Here is a 25,355-nt window from a genome sequence, read left to right as displayed (position 1 = left end):
CGCCTCTGGAGCCTTTTTTAAAATTTGGTATCACATTAGCTACCCTCCAGTCATCTGGGACAGAAGCTGATTTAAATGATAGGTTACAGAGCACAGTTAGTAGTTCTGCAGTTTCACATTTGAGTTCCTTCAGAACTCTTGGGTGAAACCATCTGGTCCTGGTGACGTGTTACTGCTTAATGTATCAACTTGCTCCAAAACCAACTCTAATAACACGTCAGTCTGGGACAGTTCCTCAGATTTGTCACCTAAAAAGAATGGCTCGTTTTTGGTCCTCAGCCATGGTGCCAGCCCTGGTAACTCCCCCCACCGCCCCCAGGGATGACAGCAGAGACGGGGGGCAGCAGAACAGACGCAGGCTACTGAAGTCTCCCTGCTCCCAGCCTGGCGCCGACAGGTGCAGCGGGTGGCCCTGGTGCCTCTGCCATGGGGCAAAGCAGGCGGAGGTCTCTGCGTAGCAGCCCCTGCAGTTGTTTTAGCTCTGAGGCACGTTACCCCCTGGGGCCTGTCTAGTCCAGGGGCAGGAACCCAGGCTGCCAGGAGCAGCGGGAGGCTGGGCAGTTTGCTATTGGGGGGAGGGGAGGTAAGGGAGGCCCCTGCCCAGCCCTCACGCTGCTAGGAAATTCCTGCCCAAGGCCAGCTGTTCCTTTGAGGCAGACCTGTTCCCTGCCCACACAGCCCTGGTGCTCCCCCCCCCCCCGCTGCCCCAGCCCCTCACCACACAGAAGGGAAGCCTCCCTCCCCCCCCCACAGCAGAGCTGGCACCCAGGCACTGGCTCTACTCCTACAGTGCACGTGCAGCCCCGTGCACAGAGGGACACAGGAGTCAGCAGACAGAGGCTTTTATTGGTCCCCTCCAGCTAGGCCTCACACAGTAATGCCCACGTGACACAGCCTGACATGTGCCAGCCTCTGGCCAGGCAGCTGCGACGCCCGCCCACCGCCCCTCACCGAGAGAGGATGTGGGGTGGAGGGGGAGTGAATCCTTTGCCTAGATTCTGGGGGGCAGGGCAGCAGCAGAGCAGGGGGGCACTGTGGGCCCAGGCCCTGGAGTAGGACCAGCCCCTCCCGGATGGGCAGAGCCAGCCCCTGGAGTGCAAGTGGGAAGCCAGGCCCTGCCCAGGGTCTCTGCTCCCCCGCCTTGGGGGTGAGGAGGGCTCTGCTCAGAACACAGGGCAGGCCCCAGGACTCGGCTCACAGGGCAATTTGCAAATCGTTCCCCACGTGGCTTTGCAAACCCGACAGTCTCCCTAAGCTACCTGTGCTGGAGCAGCTACGCTGGCCATGCTCCTGGCGCGCCCCCACTCAGGGCAGAGGGGAGGGTGGCTGGGCTCGGTCCCCTGCCGGCCCAGCAGCATGGAGCAGAGGCGTGGGGCCATCCCCCGCCGTAGGCCTGCAGCACCAGGGCAGGCGGGCGGCTCCCAGCCCAGCCCAGCCCAGCGAGGCGGGATCCTGGCGCTGTCCCGCCCTGCGCCGGGGGCAGCTCGGCTCACTTGACAAGAGCCTGGTTACACGGCGCGCAGACAAACACCGTCTCCCGCTGGGCGTCCGGGGCTGGAAGGAAAGGAGCCGTCAGAGACCCACCCCACCCCCACTGGCACCGCCACCCCCCACAGACCTGCCCCATTGGCCCCCCACCCTCGGTGCCACTGCTCCCCATCACCCACCAAACATCCTCCTGCCCGCCCTTGAGACTCTCTCAGTCACCACTAACCCCTCACCATGATTCCCCCCCCTGGCAGACACCTGCCCCCATCACCACCACGCCCCACCGGGGCAGAGATTGGCCGCACCATCACCCCCGGCAGAGCCCCTCCTCCACCACAGCGCCGAGGGCCACCGCATGGTCCCCTGCGCCCCACCCATAAGAACAGCCAGACGGGGTCCGACCAAGGGTCCACCTAGCCCAGCGCCCTGTCTGCCCACAGTGGGCACTGCCGGGCGCTGCAGGGGGAACGAACAGAACAGGCAATTGTCGGTGATCCACCCTGTCACCCACCCCCAGCTTCTGGCAAACACAGGCTAGGGACACTTCAGGGCAGGGTTTTGTATCCCTGCCCATCCCGGCTAATAGCCATTGATGGACCTAGCCTCCAGGAACTTATCCAGTGCTTTTCTGAACCCCATTATACTCTTGGGCTTCACAACATCCTCTGGCAAGGAGTTCCACAGGTTGACTGTGTGCTGTATGAAGAAATACTGCCTTTTGTACATTCTAAACCTGCTGCCTATTCAGTTCATTGGATGACCCCGGCTTCTTGTTATCAGGAGTAAACAACACTCCCTTACTGACTGTCTCCAACCAGTCCTGAGTTTATAGACCTCTCCCCTACCCCCTCAGTCATCTCTGTGCCAAGCTGACCAGGCCCCGTCTCTAATCTCTCCTCATATGGAAGCTGTTCCGTAGCCTCACGGTTTTTGTTGCCCTTCTCTGCACTTTCAGTTCCACTAGACCACGTTCTGAGCTGGGCGCCCAGCTCTGCAGGCCGGGTTCCAGGTCTGGGCGCACCAGGGGTGCATAAAGAGGCAACATGATATTTTCTGTCTCCTCATCTCTCCCTTTCCTACTGGCTCCTAACAGGTTGTGGCTGCCGCTGCACAGTGAGAACTGTCCACAGTGACCCCGAGATCTCCCTGGAGCGGGAACAGCCAAGTCACAGCCCAGCCCTGTGTGCGTGCGTCTGGCTGGGATGAGGGTTCCCAGTGCGCGTTACTTGGCATTTATCAGCACTGAATTTCAGCTGCCAGTTCGTTGCCCAGCCACCCAGTTTTGTGAGATCTCTTTGTACCTGCTGCCCCACTGCCTGGCAGGGGCCGGGGCTGGAGTAGCCGTAAGCCCCACCCCTCAGCCAGCGCTCCTGCCCTGCCCCCCACGGCAGCCCCAGCGGGGAGAGGCCGGGCTGGAATAGCCAGGAGCACCCCACTCACCTGTGGCTCCCATGGAGGACTTGGGGACTTTGTAGGAGCAGCAGCGTGAGCAGAAGCTGTTCCCGCAGTTACTGCAGCTCCGCTGGGGAGAGACGCGCAGGTGAGACGTGCAACGAGGCGGGGCCAGGCTGCGCAGCGCCTCCAGCCACGGGAAAGGCAGAGGAGCGCCCCTCGGCTCTCCCGGAGACTGTCCCCGGGCAGGGGCTGTGACCCAAGGACGCCTGATGGCAACTGGCAGAGGGCACGAGGGTACTGAGGGTACAGACACTGCCTGGCTCCGCCTCCCTGCCCCTCCCCTCCCCGAACGTCCCGTAAGGTCGCTAACGAGCGCCGGCGTCCCACTGGCCAGCACAGGGCGGGGCAGGCAGCAGGACGCGCTGTGGAGACACGAAAGGCGATCGTCCCACGGGCAGAGTCCCGGCAGGCGGGAGACGCTTCCCTCGCACTGCCTGTCTGGCTCACAACGGGCGGCCGCCCGCAGGCGGGGGGCCAATGGAAAACACAGCAGGAGTCACCCCAGCTAGGAGCAGGGCTGCGTCTACACTAGAAAGGGTGCGGCGGCAGCGCTGCAGTGCCTCCATGTAGACGCTCAGTGTAGCGAGGGGGGGAGCTCACCTCCCCAGGGCAGTGGCTAGATGGTTTCTAGGTGGTTCGGTCGACAGGGTGTGAATTTCACACCCCTCGGCCACGCGGCTGGGTCGATCTAGTTTTCCAGCCTAGACCATGAACCTTTTAACGCTGTGGGCAGCTGAACCCCCCGTTACTCCCTCAGTCCGTGCGGACAAGCAGCCGGCGGGAGAGGGGACCTGGGCCCGCCGGGCAGGAGACGCTGGGACAGGGCTGGCGGAGAACGCCTCGGCAGCAAAGCGTAGACAACGTGGAGGATCGTTTCACACGTAACCATCGGTTCCCAGCGTCCCCGCTGCCTGCGCTGGGATCTCTCCCCTCTGCGCTACACGTGTCCTGTCCGCACCGTCTCGCCCACGCCCTGCGGTGACAGGAGACGCAGCCAAGCAGGGGGGCCCGGCTCCTTTGGAAGCGGCCAGTGGGACAGGGGCTGGGCCCTGCAGTGGGACGTTCGGGGGACACCTATCGCTGACTGCCCAGAGCGAGGCCTGCGGGGACCCGAGACTGGCAGGCTCCGGACGCTGACATGGGCACAGGTGAGGGCAGGTAGTGGCCAGGGGGACCACACGGCAGCCAGGGGGGCACTGACCGTGGCACAGGACACTCGGGGCCCCGAGGCTGGGGGGTTACGCAGCCCTGCAGCGCCAGCTCCAGCAATGGGCCCCATCAGCCCCCCCCCTGCACCCCCTCAGCCAGGCCCAGCCCAAAGGGATCCGCAGCTGCCGGCCCAGCAGAGCCTGCAGGCAGAACTCACCCGCTTCTTGAGCACGGAGAAGGTGGCCGCGCAGCCGGTGCAGCTCCCTAGAGGAGACGGAGCGCAGGGTCAGAGTGGGCACCGCTGGGCGGACAGAGGGGGCTGAACTGCCCCAGCTCTGCGGGTAGCGGCTGCCCAGCGCTCCGAGCTCCCACAGCTGCGGTGCCGTCCCTGCCGCCCCGGAGAGCCGGATCCCAGCTCGGAGCCCCGGGGCCCAGCACAGAGCACAGCGGAAGCAGCAGCGCTGGCTCAGGGACAGACCAGCCTGGCACCCAGAGAGCCCAGCCCAGCCCCGACGGACACCGGCAGGGAAGGGGCTGCCCTGCCCAGCTGGCTTTCAGCAGTCCCCCAGCCCATCCCAGCATGCCCGGCCGGCCCCGCGCTGCGCCGCCCCCACCCTACCGAAGTTGTTGCTGGGGTAACGCTTGCGCAGCCGCTCCGTCAGCCGGGACACCTTGCTGCGGAGCACCTCGTTCTTGCTCATGACGCTGCTGTCCGGGAGGCTGGGGTCGAAGTCCGCGGAGCACTGCGAGACCTCGTCGTCCTCCTGGGGAGAGCCCAGATCAGCCACGGGCCGGGCCAGCAGCCGGGGGGCCGGGCCGGGCCCAGACAGCTCCGCCCTGGCCGAGCCGCCGTGGGGCCACGGGGCGTGAGCTGGCAGAGGGCGCTCGGCCAGGTTCTGCTACAGGCAGGTGGGCTGCCCCGGGCACAGCACCCGGCAGAGCGCCAGCCCCGCCTGGTACTCACCATGACCAGCAGCTGGGTCTCCTGCTCCCGCAGCACCGAGAAGAGAGAGGCAGTAGCCGTGGAACAGACTGCAGCAGGGACCCTGCCCGCCCCAGCCCCCGCCTCGCCCAGCTTCTCCCCGAGCCCTCGGCTCTGCCCGTCTGCCACACAGAGGGGACACGCCGCAGCGATGGGCCTGGGGGCAGCAGCGCTCCCCACCCCCCACCAGCCCCTCTCATTCCAAGTGGGGAGGGCAGAGTCCCTGCCCGGCGGTGGCTCACCGGTGCCCTCCAGTGGCCACCCCAGGGGGCGCACGGCTCACATTCGGCAGAGCCCCATGGCCCTGGCTGCCCCCCAGACACGCACCTCGATAGCGTCTTTAAACTCCTCGTCAGGCTCCGCCTCCTCTGCCTCCTCCACGCTGCCGGGCGTGAGGTCCTGCGGGGACACAGGCGCATGTCACGAGGGCCCCACACGGGGCGGGCCAGAGGCCAGCAGCCTGGCCGGGCGGCGGTTCCCAGGCGCTCCCCCCTGCCCAGAAGGGAGCCTGAACTCCTGGGGCGAGGGGTCACGTCATCCAGCCCAGGGCCAGGCCAGCCCTGCTGCACCCAGAGCACAGACATCAGCCCGGTGCACGGAGGCAGGGCCTGCCCCAGCCCCCAACCCGAATGGGGCCATGGAGAGGCTGAGCCCCAGGCCAGCCCGGCCAGCGGATCCCCTCGCCCAGCAGTGAAGCAAGCAGCACCGAGCGCAGGAGACGGACCCAGGGCCCCGCCACGCGTGCTGCGGGCAGGGAGCCGCATGGGCACGGCCAGCACAGGCAAGCTCCAGCTGGGGGCTGGGAAGCAGGAGCTGCCAGCCCCGGCCGGCTCACCTCGGTGCTGGTGGGCGTGGGGGTCCGATCCGCCGGGGCGCCAGCCCCCCCTCCTCCGGCGTCGGGCTCCGCAGGCTCCAGGGCGGTGGCGACAGGCGTGGTGCCAAGGCGCTGCTCCACCTCTGCCTTGAGCTCCAGCAGCACTGGGGAGAGAGCGGGCGTGGGGCAAGATGCCTGGGGCAGGGCCCAGAGCTCCCGGACCAGCAGGGACATCGAGCAGGCGGCTCCAGGGCTGAGCCCAGCCCGCTGCCAGCCATGGGCCCAGAGCCCGTCAGAGAGAGCAGAGGGGCCCAATGCAGCGGGGCGGCCTTGTACCCAGCACACACAGCACAGGGCAGCCATGGCCCCCTCCCGCCCCCAGCACCCAGGGTCTGGCTGGGACAGCAGCCCCCCCGCTCCTCCCCACAGGGCCAGGGAGCCCCCCCCCACCACAGAGCCAGGGAGCCCCCAGCAAGCCCCATCCCCAGCAGCAGACTCCCAGCACCAGAGCCCTGACTGGCTGCACCCGAGTGGGTCCAGGGCACGGCTCCTATGGGACTCTGGCACAGGAGGGGCCCAGGGGGTTCCCGGCCGCCCTGGCAGAGTCACTCAGTCCCCCTGGGCCAAGGGCCACGTTGGTATCAGGCCAGCCGGGGGGTGAGGGTCATGTGGCCACGTGAGTAGCTAGCACAGCACAGCAGACGAGATGGGGACTCATGCCAATGCAGGGGGGCTCTGGCGGGTCTAAGCCCAGGGCCAGCGGCTACCCCGCCGGCCCAGCCAGGTGCAAAATGAGACGTTGGAGGCTGGGGGCCAGGCCGCAGCGATCACAGCCAGAGCCAGGATCCTTGGACCAGAGGGGCCAGCAAGGGGAGACCTCAGCACAGAGGGGGCAGCAGGGGGGCCTGGCCCAGCGGGGGGTCTTCACTGCTCTGAGTGGCTGAGCCAGGCTGCCGGACGGGACCCTGGCTGTTACCGCAGCCACCCTTGCGATCTGGCTGACCCGTCCCCCTGTGGCCAAGGGCCGGCCCTAGCAGAGCCGGCGGCCCGGATCCAGCCCCGGCCCAAGCCCAGGCACCCAGTCCCACTCAGCGGCCAACGGCCTTTCCCGGCTGGGGCAACGCAGCAGTGACGGACCCGGCAGGTCTCGCTACCGGGAAGGGGCAGCCCCGGGGGGAGCCAGCATGGGCCCAGCTTGTACGTGCCCCCTAACAGCCCGTCAGACCCACTGCTGCCCCCGGAACCCACCACACCGGCGGGCGCCCCCAGAGGGGCCGGGCCTCACCTCGGTAGAAGTCGGCGTTGCCCAGGAAGAGGGTGCTGTTGAGCAGGACCAGGACCCAGCAGAGGGGCAGCAGGTACAGGACGCAGAGCGAGCCCAGCAGCGCCCCATAGAACCTGGACAAGGAGGGCGAAGGGCTCAGAACAGCAGGAGCTCCCCGGGTACCCCCGCCACCGTGCCACGCGCCCGCAGTGTGTGCACAGCCCCCCCCCTTGTGCCCCGGCCACGTACCCACCCCCTAGAGCTGCACGCCCAGTGTTCGCCCCCAGAGCCTGGGGTGCCCCCCCCATGGAAACACGGGAGAGCCATGCACCGACTCCTCCCACGCACACACCAGGCGCCCTGCTCGCTGGCCTGGTTTGCAGCCCCTCCAAGGAGCCCCAGCCACCCCCCCTGGAGCCAAAAATCTCCCTGGCGCGTGGGGGGACTCACTGGGCCGACACGGCCGGGTTCTCCCAGTGCAGCACGCGGTACGCTGCCTCGCAGCCGCAGCAGAGCCGGCTCAGGAAACCCTCCAGCTGGATCAGACTGGGGAAGGAAGGGTCTGTCAGGGGGTGCCCACCTCACGCATGGACCCAGGTCCCCCCAAGTCCCTCAGGGCACATCTGCCACCCTCACCAATGGGGCGGCCAGGCTCCGGGAGAGACCTGCCCCGGCTCACAGCCGGGAACCACACCCAGGTGTCCAGGGTGCCAGGCCCTGCCTCTCCCCCAGCCGGGAAGTGCTTGCAGGAGCCGCACCCGCCCAGACCCAGCAGGACACGGGCACCTCCCGGGCTCCTTGGGACCCTGCACCCCGCACGGCCAGCCAGGCCCAGGCCAGGGGCAGATGCTGGGACAAGAGAGGAAGTCACCGGCTCCCCGGGGTGACCCACTGTCCAGGGAGAGTGGGGCCCAGCCCCCCAGCACCCATTGGGCAGGGCCAGCACCAGAGGGGGGACTATGCCCCCCATAGGCAGTTATGGAATAGCCCGTCCGACCCCACAGGCCTGTGCCCTGGAGTGTGGGGGGGGTGGGTCACAGCCCTGCAGAAGCCAACGGCCCCCGCGCTGGAGTCCTTGGCGGGGGGGGGGCCCTGAGCAGGGGGGCAGGAGATCCCGTCCCAGGGGGCGGGCAGGGCACCGGGGCAGCAGCAGCAGGGAGCGCTGGCGGCTGGGTGGGGCCCCAGCACTTACAAGCTCTTCACCTCGGCGACGGCTTCGTGCCGCGCCAGCCGCACCTTCTGCAGGTCCTCGCGCCGGACGCTGTGGTACTTCCGGCGCTCCAGCTCCGGCGCCGGCGGGCGGGCCCGGCACGCCTCCCGCAGGTAGCCCAGCAGGGCCGGCAGCAGGATCAGCAGGGCGCAGAGCGAGTACCAGGCTGCTGCGGGAGCCCGGACACGTCAGGCCCACCCAGCCCGGAGCAAAACCGGCCCCGGCAGCGCCCCGCTGGTTCCATCTCCGCGCTCGCAGCCCCACCGCCCCCCATTCCCTGCCCCACCTGCCCAGCCAGCCGACCCCCTGGAACCTTACCCCAGCCGCATCCCACCCCCCCACCTGCCTCCTGACCATGCCACCCGCCCCCCCCCCAGGCCCCTGCCCCCCTCACCTTCGCTCAGCGTGAGCAGCAGGAAGTCGAGGCCCAGGCAGGACAGCAGCGAGCACAGAGGCATCTGCCAGCTGCGGGCACAGAGCCGGGTTAGTGGTGTGAGCTGAAGCCAAGGGGAGGTTTGGCCCCAGCCCCCCCGGCCCGGCCCAGCACAGCACCTACCACAGCAGGGCGCGGATCCCGTCCCGCACGTCCCGCAGGGGCTCCAGGTAGATCTCCAGCCGCTTGGCGGACAGCACCAGGCTGAAGAGGTCGAAGGCCGGGGACCTGGCCGGGGCGGGCAGCTCGGTCTGGGCGTCGGGCAGAGCCGGGCCCGCTTCCAGCCCGTTCCCCGCCGCCTCGCGCTCCGTCACCTGCATGCTGCACACGGGACAGTCAGCGCCGGCCGGCGCGGGGCGGGGCGGGGCGGGGCGGGGGGTGGCAGCGCAGTGCCGGCCGCAGCCGGGGGGAGGCGCTGCAGCGCGGACCGGGCCGGCACCACCGGGCCCCGCAGCCCGGGCCAGGCGCGGCTCAGCCCCCAGCGCCGGAGCGCAGCGGGACGGAGACGGGCACCGCGCCGGGGGCGGGGGCGGGGGCGGGGGCAGGCGCAGCGCCGGGGAAGGGGCAGGGGCAGGGCTCCGCGCCCCGGGCTGGGAACCGGAGGAGGGGCCGCCGGGTCCGGGGCGATCCCCGGTGCCGCGCCGCGCGCTCCCGAGGCGGGGTGAGGCTGCCCGGCCGGCCGGCAGGGGGGGGGGGGGGGCGGCGCGGCGGGGGGCGGGGCTCACCTGCCGCAGCCCCGAGCCGGGCCCCGCGCTGGGGCCGCAGCCAAAGATCCGCTTCCGGGCCGGGCCGGGCTGGAGCCGGCTGCGCGCGCGCGCGCCACTTCCGACCTCGCCACGTGACCCCTCCATCCAGGACACGCCCAATGTCCGCGACAGCCAATCGGGAGCGCGGAGAGGGGCGGGACTTGGCAGGAAGCCCCGCCCTGTGACCGGCCGCAGAAGGCCCCGCCCCTAGCCCGGTACGGCTCCGCCCCCATCCCCCAGGGCTCCGCCCCCCAGGCTCTGGGCTCGCCCCGTTCGGCGGGCAGGGTGGGCGCCGCCTGGGCCGGACGCTGCCGGTGCAATCGGAGAGCTGCAGGGAGCGTTTACACGGGGGCGGGGGAGGCTGAGCGGTGCCGAGCAGCCCAGGCTGGGACAGAGACGTCCCTGCGGGGAGGATCTCTGAGCCGGGGCTCTCCATGTCCTGGGAAGGGGGGGCTGATAAAGCACGGGTGGGAGCAAAGGGAAGGGTCCCCCAGGAAGGCAGACAGCTAACTAGTGACACATTCTGCAAATGCTCACTGCCACCGAGGGGGGATTTCCCGTACCTTTTGGTCTGAATACGGTCTGTGCCTCAGTTTCCCTGACGTGCTGCATGGAGAACCAGGTGGTGGGGAAGGCGGTTTACCTGGGGCAGGCTATGACGAAGGTGGGATGGCACCTGGCTTGGGGGCCCAGGCCAATGCAGGGTCCATGAGGACAATGGCCAATCCAACCCCCAGACGTCTGGTACCTAGCAACTAACAACTGCGGATGCCCCGTGACACGCTGTGCCCCATGTGCACCCGCCGGGTGTGATCTGTGTCTCATTCGTGGTCACCCTGGCAGTGTAACCGTGTGTGGCTGACGCAGAGTGCGCCATGGCAGGTCTTTCTGGGATGCCCACGACACACTGAACATTCCCTGCAGCGTCACACACGCACAGATGTGAAACCGCTGTGTCATAGCCCCCACGTGTGTCTGACAGGCTGGACTAGCTGCAGACAGACACACAGCTGGGTTACAGCCCCGCAGAGCCCTGCACACAGGAACGCTGGACTGGCCTGAGCACCTGTGAGCGCTTTGGCCGCCCACGGCCGGACAGGGCCGATCACCTGACCCAGGGGTCGAGGAAACGTGTTAAAAGCTGGGGTGTCTTTATCTCAGGCTCGAGTCTCCCTGGGAACCCATCTTCTCAGCCACACCAAAGACTGAGAATCTACCCCGGGGGGACCTGGTAGCTGGAGGCATCGCAGCCGGCCTGTGGGGTAAGCTGGCATCACAGATAAACCACTGCAATGGTCATCTCAGTTCCGGCTGCGCATTACCTTTCAGTTAATTGTGAGCAGCTCCTTGACGCATGATTAATGTCTTGGTTTATATCACTCGGACTCAGGGACACTTCAAATCTTGCTGTCGTCAATAAACTTATGTTTGTTTTATCTAACGCAGGGCGTGTGGGTTGAGTGTGCGCAGAGACCTCACACAGGGACAGAGCTGGTGCCTAGCAATGTCTGTGATAAACTGACAGACAAGCGTACAGGAGCTGGCAGGGTGCAGCACTGAACCCTATAAGACGGCAGTTCTCGGGGTCACATCTGGGACTGGGGGTGGTGGCTGGGGGTCTATCCCATGAGTGTCTGGCCAGAAGCGCTCCTTCACTGGGCCAGGGACCAAGTACTGGCGGGAGGCTGGGTGTGGGCCGACCCAGGAGTGGGTGGTTCACACAGCACAGCGGGGTAAGTTGGGGCCCAGGAGTGAGAATTGGGGTGACACAGCTTCACACCAGTCCAGATTGCAGGGGGGGAACGTCACAGTGGCGCAGTGAGCGCAGGGTCTATGCACAGCTTGCTGCTCTGACTGAGCACTGGTACTGGGGATGTGAATAGTCACAGGTGGTTATTTTCTCTTTGTTTATTTTGGGAGAGGGAAATAAGCCCAGGGAAACGTAAAGATGTCTGGCAGTGAAGCAGCTGCAAGATTGGAGATCGCTCGGCTCCAAGCCCAAGAGAAAGAGCGAGAATGTGAGTTCCAAAAGTGGCGAGCAGAGAGGAAGCTTAAAGAAGCTGTTCAACATGTTGATAAATGATCTGGAAGAAGAGGTCACAGGAAAAGTGCGGTGGCAAAGTTTGCAGCCGATACAAATGACAGAAGACAGGGAAGTGCCCGGCAGCCTGCGAAGAGTTACAAAGGCGATCCCGCAGAACTGGGCAACGAAATGTCGGATAAAATTCCATGCTGACAAATGCAAAGTGCCCACTGGAAAACACAATGCCAGTTATAGATACAAAACGCTGGGCCGAAATCAGCTCTTACTGCTCAAGAAAGATCTTGGAGTCGTTGTGGAGAGTTCTCTGAAATCATCCACTCAACATGCAGCATGTTTGGAGTCATTGGGAAAGGGGCGGAAAAGACAGAAAACATAATGCCGCTATTGAAACGCCTGGTGCACCCACAGCGTGAATGCTGCGTGCAGCTCTGGTCACCCCAGCTCAAAAGAGATATTAGAATTTCCAAAGGTATAGACAAGGGCAACAAACATGATCAGAGGTACAGAACAGCCCCCGTGTGAGGTGATGAGACAGGGCCGGTTCAGCCGGGACAGAAGAGACAAGGGGGATCTGACCGAGATGTATAAAATCATGGCTGGTGTGGAGGAAGTGAATGGGGAAGTGTTATTTACTCCTTTATGTAACACAGGAAACGAGTCCCCTGCGCGGTTCACAGGCAGCAGGTTTAAACACCAGGAGTCCATCACACAGCACAGCCAGCTGGGGAACTCGCTGTAAAGGCTAAAAGTCCAGCGGGTTCAAAAACGGACTAGCTAGGTTGACGGAGGACAGGCCCTGCGATGGCCATTAGCCCAGCCCCGAGTTCCGGGGTCCCTAGCCTTTGACGGCCGGAAGCTGGGACTGACCGACGGGTCGGCTCACTCGATAACCACCCGTTCTGTTGGCTCCCTCGGAAGGCAGGTTACTGGGCTGGACGCGCTGTGGCTCTGACCCGGGCTGGCTGTTCTTTCAGAATCGTCCCCCACTAACCCCATCATCCCGGAGCCTGTCGCGCTCTGACCGACGGCCCTGCTGAGACCAGGCACCCAGAGAACTGCCGCCCCGGGACCCCTGGGCCCAGCCTCGTGTGCACACAGCCGAGCACGTCCAAAGCGCCGCGTGCAGGAGGGCGCAGGGGAGGAACAGCCTGCAGCAGGCATCGTGATGGACGAGGGCACAGACAGGCCCTAGCTCTCTCCCACTTGGCACCTGGAGCATTTCGCAGGCACCGTGAACAGCTGGAACAACTGCATACGATGGTGGGGGAGAGCCAGGCCCTCCGTCCCCAAGCCAGGGTCCCGGCCCAGCTGCCCTTCTCGCTGGGCCAGCGGCACTGCCCCATGCCCGGCCAGTCCTCTTCCCTGGGAGGCTCTGCATGTCTACAGGTCAAACCCCACCCACCCCTGCCCCAGCGAGTGCAGACCCCCCCAAAGCCCCTCGAGCTGGGCTCCCGCCAGCCCAGCCTCCCCACCGCGGTGGGGGGGAGCCAGCCCCCTCCCTGCCTACCACAGAGCAGGCAGCTGCCAGGCCGAGGGCCCCGTGCCCAGGGGCATGCTGGCAGCTGGTGCATGCTCGTCACCCAGGGCCCTGGGGGCATGTGCAAGACCTGGAGGGGGGGGCACTCTACCTGGAGTCCTGGCAGCACCAGCCCCCAGCAGTGAGTGGGGAGGGGAGAGGCCGTAGAGCAGGTGACCATCCAGGCCAAGCGGGTGAGGCCCTGCCCGTCGGCATATGGATATAGGGCCCTGCTGGGGAGCCCAGCCCGAGGCCTGGCACCTCCATACGTACCACACCCCCTGCCAGGCGCTAGGCAGCCCGGGCAAGGCAGGCGCCCCTAGCAGATGGGCCCGTCTCATTCCTCGCCCGGCCAGGAGCTGGCAATGGGATGCTGGCTGCAGGCACAAGGGAGCCACAGGCTGAGCCCCACCGGCCCTGTGCCCAGCGTGGGGGAGCTGGGCCAGCCACGGGGGCTCCCCGGTGCTACATCTCCCCACGGGACAGCTGGGTGTGGGACCAGTTCATAGGGAGCATCTCCCCCCTGCAGGTCGGGGAGGAGCCGGGAGCTGGTCCACACAAAGGCCCTTCCCACTGCCCCTCCGCAGCAACTCCTGCCTTTCCCCGCTCGGCGTTTGTTCTGGTTCCAGTCCCTGCAAGCCCAGCCCCACTGGTTAGAGTGGGGAACAGGGAGTCAGGACTCCTGGGTTCTTCTCTCCCCGGCTGTGCGAGGCGAGTGGGGTCTAGTGGCTAGCACAGGCAGGGCTGGGAGCCAGGACTCCTGGGTTCTATTCCCCCGTGCCCAGGTCCCATGTGCTGGACTGGAGGATTGTGGCCTGACCCCCCCCCCCCCCCAGGCAGCGAAGTCAAACCCTGGTATTGGATTGAAGAACCTGGCTCCCCGGGAACCCGCAGTGGCTCTGCCAGCCCCTTCCCCCCTTACACGGCCCAGTCACTGACCATGTGCTCCCTGCTCCAGGGTCCCTCGCCCACCCGAGGGGGCCAGGACCCACATCTCTCCCGCAGCCCCACGCCAGATCTCCTGCCAGAGGGTCCCCACAGTGTCATCCCCTGCCAGGCTCCCCCTGGAATTGCCCGCCCCCTCCTTGTGCAGGGCAGTGCCCGCACTCCCAGGCATGGGGGGCCTCTGCCGGCTACAGGGGCTCTCACGGCAGCTGGGGGAGGCATTCCCACTGGTTAGAGCTGAGCCCCACCAGGCCAGCAATTCATTAGCCAGCCCCAGCCCCACCGCTGCAGCCTGGGGCTCCGCACCCCACCCAGGCGCAGGGGGCAGCAGCTGCAAGATCCCTGCTCCCCATTCCTGGGGGGGACTCCACGGGGTCCAGCATTACACGGGGAGGGGCAAGCAGACTGACCCGTTGCTCATGGGGGGAGAGGGCTACAGCTTCTCCCCTCCCCCCTAGATGGGGCCACCATCCCACGGCTGGCACTGCTGCCACCCCGGCTCCCAGACTAGACGTGGGGGGGCTGGAATGTAACAAACCCCTGGCAGGCAGCCCCCCCCCACACGAGTCTGCATGGGCCCTGGGGCCTCACACTCCTGCTGGTGAATCTGGAGCTGGTGAGGTGCCAGCCGCACAGCACCAGCTCCCGCCCCTCCGCCAGCGCTGCCAAGGCCCCCCGCTGCCCCCCCGCAGTGTCTCGTCATGCCCCCCCCCCCCCCCGCACCCCGGCTCTGCCCTGCCTGGAGCAAAGGACCCGCTGCTGGCAAGAACAGGGCCTGTGTGCGCCAAGCTCTGGGCGCCCTGCACCTGCCCCCCGCCCCCGCATCGCGCTGCCTCGGCCCCCCCCCGCGGGCGCACAGAGAGCCCATTCAGCAGCAGGCCAGGCAGGAAGTGATGGGGCCGCGTGGAACGCAGCCCCTGGGCTCGCTCCAGCCCTGGCTGCCTCAACACGCGTGTGCAGGGGCCCTGGGCCTCGTTCTGGCTGCCTCGCCTGGCAGGGACACGGCGCGGCCCGGCCGACGCTCCCCTGGGCCTCAGCAGCACCCCGGCCCGGCCAGCCCCAGGCAGGACCCCCCCGCCTGCAGCCCCAGGGCCTGCTGTGGACAGCCGGGTCTGGGGCTGAGCCAGGCCTGCAACAACACGGTGTGGGGCAAGCCCGGGAAGTGCCCATGGCGCGCAGCGGCTGCTGGGACTGGAGAGCTGGGCTCGCCCGGCCTGCGGGAGTGCGGTAATGCCACCCGCCGCCCTGCTGGGATCTGCCTTCCCATGAGCCAGGGCAGGGCCCCCCATCAATGGGGCAGGAGGCCCCTAGGGCTGTTGGAGTCCCACAGAGACATGGGGCTGGCTTGGGCTGACAACCCCCTGCTGCTGGGGCAGGGGGCAGGCTGCTCCCCCCACTCTGGTCCTGCCGGTGGGGTGGGGTGGGGTCAGGAAGCCCTCTCCTCTCATGTATGCTGCTGCCGGGGCCCAGGAGCGCGGCCCAGGGCCCACCTGGGGCTGTGCGTAAGGCCAGGCATGCCCGAGCCCCTCGGTGAGTCACCCCACATCTCGGGCAGCCCAGCCTGTGGCCCAATAAACACACATGGCTGCAGCGTCCTCAGGGGTCCCGGTCCCAGCGCCAGGCTGGGGCTCTGCCAAGGGGCAGCCAGAAGGGCAGGGGGTGTGGGTAGGCTGGGGAGGCCGCCGGGGTGGATGGCCCAGCGTGGGTGTCTGACACCACGTCTCTGCTGTGAGGACGCAGGGTCAGACTCTGCTCAGGGCTGCACCCTGAGCCGGTGCAGGAGGTGCTGCCCCTCCGGTAGCTCCAGCCCCGTCACATGCCAGCAGCTCTGCTGGGGACCCCTAGCGCCCGGCCAGACCCACAGCCCGGGCCCTGCTGTGGCAGTCGGGGTCAGCAGGGCCCCCTTGGTATGAAGGGGAGCAGCTGCCCGGGGTGGAGCTGAGAGGCCAGGGGCAGAATCTGGGGTCCCCGTGAGGATGGAGCAAAGGGAGGGGAGGGTGGCAGGTCTGAGACCCCATTGCTGAGGGGACTGGAATGTGATGGGGCTGGAGCCCCCGCAACTGGCTCTCCCCCTGCCCCCCAAGGCTGCAGTCCCAGCCCCCACCCCGGCCCCGCCACGAAGCCCCACCACAGACAGCCCCGGCTCCTACCAGCTATCCTTTATTTAGCAAAGTGAATCCATAGAAAACAGCAGGGCCCACGAGCAGACCAAGCGGGGGGACATGGGCAGGGGTCTGGGAAACACGCCCAGGGACAGAGCCCCTCCCTGCCACCCCAGCAGACCGCCTGCTTCGAGGGGGCCTCCCAGGGTAGGGGCATCGGGGGCGGGGGGGCAGCTTCCCGTGCAGCGGCAAGTACCAGCCTCGAGGTGCTGGAGGGTCTCACCCAGCCTGGCCGGGGCACCCGGGCTCGCCCTGCCACAGGCTCCGGCCCCGTCCTCCCGGCCAGCCAGCGGGGCCAGCTCCCACACCAGCCGCGCCGAGCAGGCCCCGGGAACCGTACGCGGAGCAGCGTTAGACTCCGGGCGGCGGAGGAGGCGCGGGCCTGGGGGGCGCCCAGGGCACGTCCTAGACTGAAGGGTGGGATGCCCCCAGGCAGGGGTGGGGGCACAGCTGGAAGCACCAGGCACATCTGGGGGGCAGGGGCAGCGTGCAGGCTGTGTCGGGGGAAAGCCAGGGCAGGGAGAGGGCACCCAGCTCTCCAGTGCACGGGGGCGGGGCTGTGCGCGAGTCCAGAGGGCACCTGGCAGCCCCGGCCCGTCCAGCGCAGCACACGGGGAGTCGGCCTGACGGTACGGGGCCAGGACACGTCTGCCCACTCCACATCCTCTCCCGGAGCAGCCCAGGGCTGCTGGCGTCTCTCTCGGGTCCTCGCCCAGGTCTGCGGGGCGAGCGTCGCAGCAGCCAGATCAGCAGCGGGCCCTGCCCGGGGCAGCCACGGCATGGCCAGGACGGAGCCGGCACCTCAGCCAACTGCAAGGGAAAAAGAGTCACTAGCAGAGCAGCCACGCCCCGGCCCCAGCCCCCAACCTCTGCTCCCCCGCCCCCCGGTCACGCTGCCGCAGCTCTGCCCACCCCGCCTGTGTCCTGGCTCCTGCCCACTGATACAGGTGATGGGGTGTGGGAACCCCAAGAGCAACAGCCAGAAGCCACGTGTGCAATCCCCGCTGCCTGCGGGCTCTGCCGGGGTGTGCCTCATCTCCCTCACACCTCAGCAGGCAGCAAAGGGTTAACCCTGCAGCCAGAGGTCAGAAGGCCCCTCATCCAGGCCCTTTGTTAACCCGGGGGCAGGCAGTGGGGCCCTCCACGAGGCATCCCCTGGCGCTGACTGCAGGCACCGCGGGTCCTGGCTCCCCGCCTGCTGCCGAGAACGGGGAGACGCGTGTGTTCGTTTCATGAACGACGCGTGACTCGGTTTCCCCACTCTCTCTGCATTGCCCCCGTGGGTGTGAAGGAGTTCAGCTCTCCTCAGGGACAGGGGAAAGGGCTGGCTGCCGGCCAGGCAGGCCCGCTGGGTTGGTACCGATGAACTGTCCCCAAAGGGACATGAGAACAAGAGCCGGGCAGTAACTCCGAGCGCCTGGCAGCCCAGGCCAGCCGCACACGGCAGCGGGAGTGGTCCCGCCTCGCCCCCGTGCAAGCAGCGGGGCACAGCCCTGCCGCCCGCCTCGCAGGAGGGTTTGACTCAGGGGTGAACGGCACCTCAGCAGCGTCGCAGCCCAGCGAGGCGGCAGGCCGGGGCCATGGGCGCGGAGGTGGGGGGCAGCGTTCCCGGAGCAGGGCACGGCCCCGGCCACGGCGTCTCCGGTGTCGCTCTGTACCTCCTTCGCAGCGCCGGGCCCCACCGCCTCCAGCCGCCCAGCTCACAGCGCCGGGTCGGAAGGCGGCAGGGCACATCCCCTGCCTGTCATCAGGATCGGGGTCACCATCCCGTGGGCTCAGCCGGTGGAGCAGGGGCCCGGCTTGGCTCTGAAATCCGCCCGTCCCTTGGACTTCCTTAACGGGCGACCCTCCTCCAACCTCCACCCATCCCCCCCCGCAACGCCACCGGCTCAGAGCCCCCCACTGCCTGTCCTGCCGGCTGCGCCGCCGGGGGCTCTGGGCTGGCCGGGGACTCCCCTGCCTGCCGCACGCCAGCCGCCCAGCCTGGCACTGGGGGCACAGCCCTGGCCCCGAGCGGCTGGGGGCAGGGGCTAGTGAGGGGGGGGGTCTCAGAGCCCAGCCAGGGGGGAACTTTGGGGGGTCTCTGGGCAGCAGGTTCTCCCTGGGCTGGTGCACGGGAGCCCGGCCCGGCTGGGCAGTGGGTGCTGGGAGGGACTCCGGGGGGTGCCAGCGCTGCCCGGGGTCCTGCTCGCCCGCCCCCCGCGCCCGCACCCACCTGTGCCTGCGGAAGGGGGGCCCCCCCGAGGACCATCTCAGCTGGGCTCTTCGGCGGAGTGTGGCCCGTGTCCGTCTGTCCGGGGGTCCCTGCCTGGCGAGCTGCGGGGTGGCGGGCGGGCGGGAGGGAGGGACGCGGGAGCCGGGCGGCGGGCTGGGGCTGGCCCGGTCCGCCCCGTCGGGCCGGCGCTCAGACGATGTCGCGGTGGCCGCGGGCGCGGCGCGCCAGGCAGTAGAGACCGGCCAGCAGGTGCAGGGCGGCGGCCAGGGCGGCGCAGGCGGCGGCGGCCAGGTAGGCGCGGTAGAGGCAGGGCTGGCTGTAGCCGCGCAGGTTGCAGTAGCTGTGGCGCTGCGCCTTGTGGCCCATGACGCCCGCGGCCGCCGCGTAGAGCCCGGCGCCCAGCAGCAGGTCGTGGGCCGCGTTGGCCAGCAGCCAGCGGGCGCCCAGCAGCGGCACCAGCGCCCAGCGCCCCAGCAGGCTGAGCCCGGCCAGCGCCAGCGTCAGCAGCCAGCCCAGCACGGCGGCGAAGAGCGCGAAGTGCGCCGCGCCCTCGTACTTGTGCGCCGCCACCGTGGCCCAGCAGGCGGCGCCCAGGAGCAGCTGCCCCAGGCGCAGCGGGGCCAGCGGGCTGCGCAGGAAGGGCCGGTGCAGGCCGAGCGGCCCGCGGGCGGCGTTGGCGGGCGGAGGCGGCGGCGCGGCGGGGAGCATGGAGGCAGCGCTGGGGTGCGGGTCCGGGTTCGGGTGCGGGTCCGGCCGCCGCCTGCCACTCGCCGCCCCGGCAGCCACTTCCTCTGCGCTCGGCTGCCAAACATCTGGCGCCTAACGGTCCTTCCTGCGCCGGCCGCCCCGCCCCAAGCCCGGGACGTGCCAGAGCCGCCCGCCCGCCCAGTCCCAGGCAGGCAGTTCCAGGCAGGCTGCGGAGAGGGGCTGCCTCTGAGCCTGCTGCCGAGCGGCCAGGCCGGGAACCCACAGCCGGGCCTCTGCCCCGGGGCGCGCCTGGCTCCGGGGCGCAGGCAGAGGCGAGGCCGGCACTTCCCTCCCCTCCTGCCAGCCGCAGAGCCGCCGCTTCCCCTCGCCTCCCACCGAGGGGGTTTCTGCCCAAATAAACGTGTTGGTCTTTGGAGGTGCTGCAGAACTCCCGTCTAGCACCCTGCCCCGGGACTCGCTCCCACTTAGACCCCAGCAAAATGCCAGGTCTCCACCTCCAGCTGTGCCCCGCCGGCGTCCCCAGTCCCGCAGCAGCAGACCCGGGGTCCCTTGGTCCCTGCCCCGTCCCTGAGTGTTCAGAGAAAGGCACAAATCCCACCACCCGGCCTGGCTGCGGGCCGTGGCCTGGCGGCTGCCTGGGTCCCAACACATGAGGGAGACGCTGTTGGTTCCAGCTACCGGAGCGTGTCTCTCTCACCAACAGAAGCTGGGCCAAGAGACGATATTACCTCCCCCACCTTGTCTCTCTGCTGTGCCCCACAGGCATGAGGCGTGGACAGGCCTTCCTGACCTCAGCTGCTGATTTCCTTTGTCCTGAAGCATGAGGATCTTGAACTCACCTCGTTCTGTCCCAGCCCGGTACTCCCATGTATTCACAGACGTCTCACCTTTCCTGCCGCAGTGAGACCAGCCCTGCACCCAGCCCCCCGGGAGCGAATTGTGGGGATGCTGGCCCCTCCGTGCGTTCTCTGAAGGGCTGGGGACCCTTTCCTTTGGGTAAGTAAAACCCAGCCCACCGGCCTGGTTAGCACTTCCTGCTGGTGTCTGAGAAGTCAGCCACAGTCTTCGTGGCTCAGCCCTCTAGGCTGGGGCTGCCCTGGGTCAGGCCGCGATGAGCTGGCTGTGGTGGGACTGACTGCTAGGCGGGGCTGGTGTCTGAGAGAGGTCTGTACAGCCTTTTGCAGCGAGCCTCTGTAACACAGACCTGCCCAAACAGGTGCATTACACCGAGGTCTGGCCATTCACCGATGGGGGACTGTGGGGGGGGTCCCTGCCAGAAGCTAAGAGCCAGCTGAGCTCGGGCATTGCCAGATGTTTGCAGGAGAAATATTCTCTGAGCTGTGTAAAACGCGGGTGATCCCGTTCCAGAGCTGCTGGAGGTGACACACGTCCCCGAGCCAGGGCGGGCGAAGCGAAGCGTTTACAGGCTGGACCAGACGCAGGCCTGCGCAGCGACAAAGGCAAAACCCCAGGAAAAGACGCAGGCGAGGGGCCCTCGGGGCTGCGCTGGAGCTAATGAAACGCCTGGCCCCTGCTTACGAAAAGGGACCAAAAGTCTGGGTCTGAATAAAAGAAGAAATGGCCCAGGATGTTCTCCCTTAGGGAGGCAACGCTCTGCCGGCGTGCGCATCTCCCTGCTCCGTGGGCCGGCCAGCGCTGGGTGAGAAATCCCAGGAGCGCGTTAATAAGCACAGCCTCCTGTTTCCAAATCCTTTCATTTGAAGCTGTAACTCCGTCTCCCTTAAATAGCCGCTTGGTTACCATAAACACGTGGACCTGCCTCATGCTGAGGAGCTGCCAGTGAAGGGGGCGCACTGCTTCCCCGAAGGCAGCGGATCGGCGCACGCTGTGGGTGTCTGGAAGACAAGGGCCTGGGCGCTCCAGTGTTACAAGGGGGGTGTAAGCTCCTAGCCAGCAGGGGAAGGAGCGGGACCTGCGACAGCCTTTGTGGAGTGCTTGTGTTGCCTGCAGACGGTAGCTTTGGGCGAGTTTCCCCCGCTGGGCACTGCCAAGGATCCATGGGGCCTGGTCTGTGCTCCAGTCTGTAACCAGTCCCTTGGGAGTGACCCCCTTAGTGGGCTGAACCCTGAGGGTTCGCATCGCCCGCAGGGGCAGGCCCACGGCCTCCATGACGTCAAGCATTATTTTCAGAGCGCTAGCGCGAGCCCTGCTAACTCACGTCTGTCGCCCTGGGCTGGGAGACTCGCTCCTGTTGGCTCCCAAGCGTGTGTAGACAGAGCCTGAGGGTGGGTCTAGGCCTTGACAGGATTCGTCAGGTCTGTGTTAGGCAGTGCTGGGTTGGAGGGGGTGGGATTTGTCAGAGCCGGCCCCCCCTCCCCCATCCGACAACCCCCAGGCAGAGGGTCATCCCCAGGCCAGTGCGCGCCCCTCACCCAGCCCCGTGCACTGGCCCGCGGTGAGGAGATGCCCCGCATTGCAGGAGATCCCCGGCGGGCCCGTCTGATGGATGGCTGTCTCTGAGCAGCATTCCTGAGCGTCCTCCTAGGTCCCGGCAGCAGTGCCCGGCTTTCTTCTTGCCCACTCCTTGGTGTCAGAAACGCTGGGCCGGGAGAGGGAACGGATCCTGTCCCCAGGCCTGCCCAGCCCTTCATCAGAGGGTTCCTCCCGGTTACACGGGGCCGATAAGCCCATTTCTTACCATGCTGCATTTGACACTGGGGCGACACAGCTCGGTTTCCGTGTTTCCCACGGACCAGCCCCTGTGTCCTGCCCGGCCCCGGCCCTCTCCCCTGCCCCACACAGCCTCCTGTAATGCTGCAAAATGGGCGTCACCGCCCCCTCTAGGGGCTGGTCCCTGGGAGGTTAACAGCCTACTACTGTGCCCAGCGAGCCAGGGGACTCCCAGCGTCTGTGCCGGGTGCTGAGGGGCCCGGGTTCAAAAGCTGCGGCTGCTCAGCGGGCCGGTGCGTGCCCCGCCGCTGTGTCCGGGCGGGGCGCACCCCAGGCTGCTCGGTAGCAGGTGACCCCGGGGCAGGGGGGCCCGGCAGCCACGTGGATCCAGAGAGCAGCGGCCGGGGCTCAGCTGCGTGGGGGGAGGGGCGCCGGGCCGGGCCGGGCCGTGCCGAACCGAGCCTCGTGCGCCGCTAGGAGCCCGGAACGGGGGGGCGGGGCCGAGCGGGACTTGGGGGCGGGGCCCCGCCAACAGCTGGTCAGCGCTCGCCCACTGACGTCAATGGGTGCCACGTGTTTCCCTGCGGGGCGCCAGGCCCCGCCCCTTCCCCCCGCCGCGGGGCCTGATTGGGCAGCCGGGCTCTCACGTTGGGAGGGGGAAGGCGGGACGCGCGGGCGGCGGCTCCTGATTGGCTGCGAGGCGGGGGCGGGGCTGCTGTCCTTTCTGCACGGGGTGCCGGCCCCGCCAGCCCCCGACCGCAGCCGCCCGCCGAGAGTCCGCGCGCAGGTACCGGTACCGGGCCCGGAGCCGCCCCGCCCCGCCCCGACCCCGGGTCACCGGCCCTGCGGGAGCCCGGGGCTGTCACTGCCGGGCGGGAGATGCCGCCCCGCGCCCCGCCCCGCCCCGCCCGGGACAGACGGGTGTGCGCGTGTCCACACGGCAGCTGAGACCCCGCCCGTAGCCCGGGCCAGCTGAGCGGGGCTCCGGGGCTGCCACGTGTCCCGGCCAAGCTGTGGGCCCCTCCCGCGGGCTCGCAGGTTCTGGAGCCTGGACCCCAGGCGGAGCCGAACCCCTGCCCCGGTTACACAGCCGCTGCCCCGCTCAGCTGGCCTGGGCTAGCCGGGAGGGGGGGGTTAATGCAGTGTAGACACACCTGGACTGGCCCCCGGCCCCTGGACCAGGACACCCACCTATCTAGAGAGAAAGCAGCGGCCCCGCCCCTCCTGGGGCTGGCTGAGGGCCCAGCACGTCTCGGAGCCGTGGCTCTGATGCAGGCAGTGCGGGCCCTGGGACAGACTGGCAGGACAGAACAAGGCCACCAGGCCTGGGAACAGCCCAGGCTTCTCTCTCTCATGGGCCTGGGGTGCCGGACTTGTGCAAGGTGCGAGTCCCAGGAGGACTCCCCATGGGACGCAGGCTGAAGAGGGGGGCGGGGGGCGCTCGGCAGGGTGATGGAGGGCAGGACCTGTGCTGCCTGCAGCCAAATCCCTTCCTGCAGCCTCAGGCTGTCTTCTTCCTTCCCCACAGCTTCTCTTCCCGCCCTCGGGGCAGCCCCATGGGCACCCCGGCTTCGGTGGCATGCGACTCCCCGCAGTGGCAGGCTCCTGTGGGCCGGGCCCGGAAAAGAGCCTCCGCCAACATCTTCGAGGACATGGGGCCGCTGCAGCTGCGCCGCCTGTTCCAGAGCAGCGGGGACGAGCGGGCGGAGGAGCGTGCCCGGCTGGTGTGCGAGTACGCGGGCGACCGGCGCACGGCCCATGCCCTGCGCCAACTTAGGAGCAGGCAGAGGCGGCGCCGGCGGCAGCTCCCCCAGCTGGGCCCAGCAGCTCAGGACAGCGCGGGGGGCCTGTCGCTGCAGCAGTTCAGCCACCCCAGGTAGGGGCTGTGCATCCCATCCCCCTCTCCAGGCACCGCAGGGTCACCCCACAGGCCCTGCTGGGGGTGGGACGGGAGACTGGCGTCAGCTTCCCACAAGCACCAAGGACCAGCCAAACCTTCCCTCCCAGTGCCGGGGCCTTTCCTTGGCCCAGCCCCAGCCATGGGCGGGAGGGAAGGACCGCGGAACCCTTCCCCAGCTGCATGGCCCAGCAGGGCAGCACTCCAGTGAGAAACGCCCGAGGGGAAGGGGCTCAAATAGCGTGGGGAGGGCAGTGTAGACTGGTGGGGGGGTCCCTTTGCCCTCAAACTGGGGCTAGCTGCCGTGGCTGCACTTACCCTGGGGAGGGGGTGCCCCGCGTATTCCTGGCCAGGGATTCCCCTGCCCCTCACGCTGGCTTTGTCCCCCCACAGGCTAGAGGACTGCAGCCTCCCCTGCGCAGACCCTGGCAGCAGCGTGAGGGACGGGCAGCACCCTGGCCCCCCGAGGGAAGGTCCAAGGACCAGGCAGAGGAAAAGGGGGCCTGGGCCCATCGGCTACTTGCACCAGCTCCAACGCTGAGGGGGCAGCTGGTGCTGGGGTCTCACCCCCAGTGGGGGAGCTCCGGGCTGCCTGGGCCAGGCTCAGCTCCAGAGACTCCGGCAGAGACGCAAAGGGGAGGATTCTGTCACTGCTGGGCCGAGCTGGTGTAGATCAGTAGGTGAAGGGGGGGGGGAAGCAGAGGACTGAGGGGTCACTGGTGGGATCAGCTGGCAGAGGGCTGCCTGTGGGCCCTTGTTCAGACCCACGCCCCACCCCCCCCAACCTGGGCCAGCTGCCTCTGTGATCTGACTGATCAGACATGTGCTGGCAGCTGGGGGAGCCATGCACAGGGGAGGGGAGTGACCCACAAGTAGGCAGCCCTTCCCCCACCTCCAGGCTGGGTTTGGGGCTATGACATGGGGCAAATGCAGTCACTTGCTTCCCTGTGAAGCAGCTGGGATGGAGGGACCCCGGCTCTGACCCAGCTGCTGTTCTTATGTTCATTTAGCACTGCAGCCTGGTATTATTGAATGCAGCTGGAGTGAATGTTTAATAAAAGCTGGAGCAGGTTCCCAGGTGTGAGACCTACATGCGGCTACCTCTGGGCTGGGCTGAGCCCCCTGCTGCCAGGATTTACTGCAGGCCTGGGACAGCTCTGCTGGTGAGGCTCGTGCTGGTGCAGCATTGCCCTCCCTACTTACCGCAGCAGCAACTCAGGCCAGCTGCCCCCCGGGCCTGGCACTCAGCCTGCCCGCCTGTTCTGGTCCCTGAGCAGCCTCCCAGCAAGAGGGGAAATCAGGGTCCATTCATGGCCCTGCCAGGTGAACCCCACAGGACCCTGCTCTTGTCCTCTCCCCCCCCCTCCCCCTGGCTGGGGAATGAAAGGTTCTAGAGAAACCCCCCTTGGGAGTCACCAGGCTGGAAGCAGGGGGGTGAGAGGGGGCTGGAGCCATGGGGTGTATGAGGGGAGGGGGGGTGATTTTCTACCCTCAGGGGGAGGAGGGGGACAGCCAGCCCAGCAGCCCATTCAGTGGGGTTCCCACCAGCTGACGGGTGGTTCTCACATGCCTCTTGCACAATTCTTATAAGCCAGCGTGCATCCTCCAGGGACTGGCTCTGGCCCAGCAAATTCCTTCCCCCCCTCCCTCCCCCCCAGCAGCATGTCTAGGTCCAACCCACTCAGGCGGGGTCCAC

At 67.8% G+C, this 25,355-nt stretch overlaps 3 protein-coding genes across 7 annotated transcripts; 1 reads left to right on the top strand and 2 right to left on the bottom strand.

Annotated features, from left to right (window-relative positions):
* Nucleotides 1-826: 826 nt before the first annotated feature.
* On the bottom strand, nucleotides 827-9,619 carry ZFYVE27 (zinc finger FYVE-type containing 27). 4 transcript variants are annotated; one of them, XM_067537120.1, is made up of 13 exons: nucleotides 9,521-9,619; nucleotides 8,919-9,116; nucleotides 8,757-8,827; nucleotides 8,345-8,531; nucleotides 7,603-7,698; nucleotides 7,174-7,286; nucleotides 5,910-6,052; nucleotides 5,402-5,473; nucleotides 5,057-5,077; nucleotides 4,712-4,856; nucleotides 4,310-4,356; nucleotides 2,929-3,010; nucleotides 827-1,554 (listed from the first exon to the last, which is right to left on the bottom strand). In XM_067537120.1, the coding sequence occupies exons 2-13, from the start codon at nucleotides 9,113-9,115 to the stop codon at nucleotides 1,490-1,492; spliced, it is 1,239 nt and encodes a 412-aa protein (XP_067393221.1). In that variant the 5' UTR covers nucleotide 9,116; nucleotides 9,521-9,619; the 3' UTR covers nucleotides 827-1,489. The 4 variants fall into 4 exon arrangements, with proteins under 4 accessions (XP_067393221.1, XP_067393223.1, XP_067393224.1 ...); XM_067537122.1 differs by having other exon boundaries at nucleotides 8,345-8,528; XM_067537123.1 differs by lacking the exon at nucleotides 5,057-5,077.
* A 5,443-nt stretch (nucleotides 9,620-15,062) lies between these two features.
* MARVELD1 (MARVEL domain containing 1) lies at nucleotides 15,063-19,320 on the bottom strand. The gene is made up of 2 exons (XM_067537085.1): nucleotides 18,424-19,320; nucleotides 15,063-17,018 (listed from the first exon to the last, which is right to left on the bottom strand). The coding sequence occupies exon 1, from the start codon at nucleotides 19,129-19,131 to the stop codon at nucleotides 18,613-18,615; it is 519 nt and encodes a 172-aa protein (XP_067393186.1). The 5' UTR covers nucleotides 19,132-19,320; the 3' UTR covers nucleotides 15,063-17,018; nucleotides 18,424-18,612.
* A 3,093-nt stretch (nucleotides 19,321-22,413) lies between these two features.
* Nucleotides 22,414-25,010, top strand: AVPI1 (arginine vasopressin induced 1). Of its 2 annotated transcripts, none has more exons than XM_067537084.1 (3): nucleotides 22,414-22,549; nucleotides 23,291-23,638; nucleotides 24,053-25,010. In XM_067537084.1, exons 2-3 carry the CDS (start codon nucleotides 23,319-23,321, stop codon nucleotides 24,198-24,200), a joined length of 468 nt encoding a protein of 155 aa, XP_067393185.1. In that variant the 5' UTR covers nucleotides 22,414-22,549; nucleotides 23,291-23,318; the 3' UTR covers nucleotides 24,201-25,010. The 2 variants fall into 2 exon arrangements, with proteins under 2 accessions (XP_067393185.1, XP_067393184.1); XM_067537083.1 differs by lacking the exon at nucleotides 22,414-22,549 and adding an exon at nucleotides 22,708-23,144.
* Nucleotides 25,011-25,355: the final 345 nt, after the last annotated feature.

Source organism: Emydura macquarii, unplaced genomic scaffold (genome assembly GCF_026122565.2).
Source record: "Emydura macquarii macquarii isolate MOO-44397 ecotype Brisbane River unplaced genomic scaffold, CSIRO-AGI_Emac_v2 contig_3692, whole genome shotgun sequence".
NCBI classification, from domain to species: Eukaryota; Metazoa; Chordata; order Testudines; family Chelidae; genus Emydura; species Emydura macquarii.
The sequence above is the reverse complement of the archived record's forward strand: the minus strand, read 5'-3'. Positions and strand labels throughout refer to the sequence as shown.

Excerpts from the sequence above, each read along its gene's own strand:
- ZFYVE27 (XM_067537120.1), bottom strand. The coding sequence starts at position 9,115 with ATGCAGGTGACGGAGCGCGAGGCGGCGGGGAACGGGCTGGAAGCGGGC. Across the intron at positions 5,474-5,909 it reads CCACGCCCACCAGCACCGAG|GACCTCACGCCCGGCAGCGT; the intron begins GTGAGCCGGCCG and ends GTGTCCCCGCAG. Across the intron at positions 3,011-4,309 it reads TCTCCGTGCTCAAGAAGCGG|CGGAGCTGCAGTAACTGCGG; the intron begins GTGAGTTCTGCC and ends GTCTCTCCCCAG.
- MARVELD1 (XM_067537085.1), bottom strand. The coding sequence starts at position 19,131 with ATGCTCCCCGCCGCGCCGCCGCCTCCGCCCGCCAACGCCGCCCGCGGG.
- AVPI1 (XM_067537083.1), top strand. The coding sequence starts at position 22,900 with ATGCAGTGTAGACACACCTGGACTGGCCCCCGGCCCCTGGACCAGGAC. Across the intron at positions 23,145-23,290 it reads GGGTGCCGGACTTGTGCAAG|CTTCTCTTCCCGCCCTCGGG; the intron begins GTGCGAGTCCCA and ends CCTTCCCCACAG. Across the intron at positions 23,639-24,052 it reads CAGCAGTTCAGCCACCCCAG|GCTAGAGGACTGCAGCCTCC; the intron begins GTAGGGGCTGTG and ends GTCCCCCCACAG.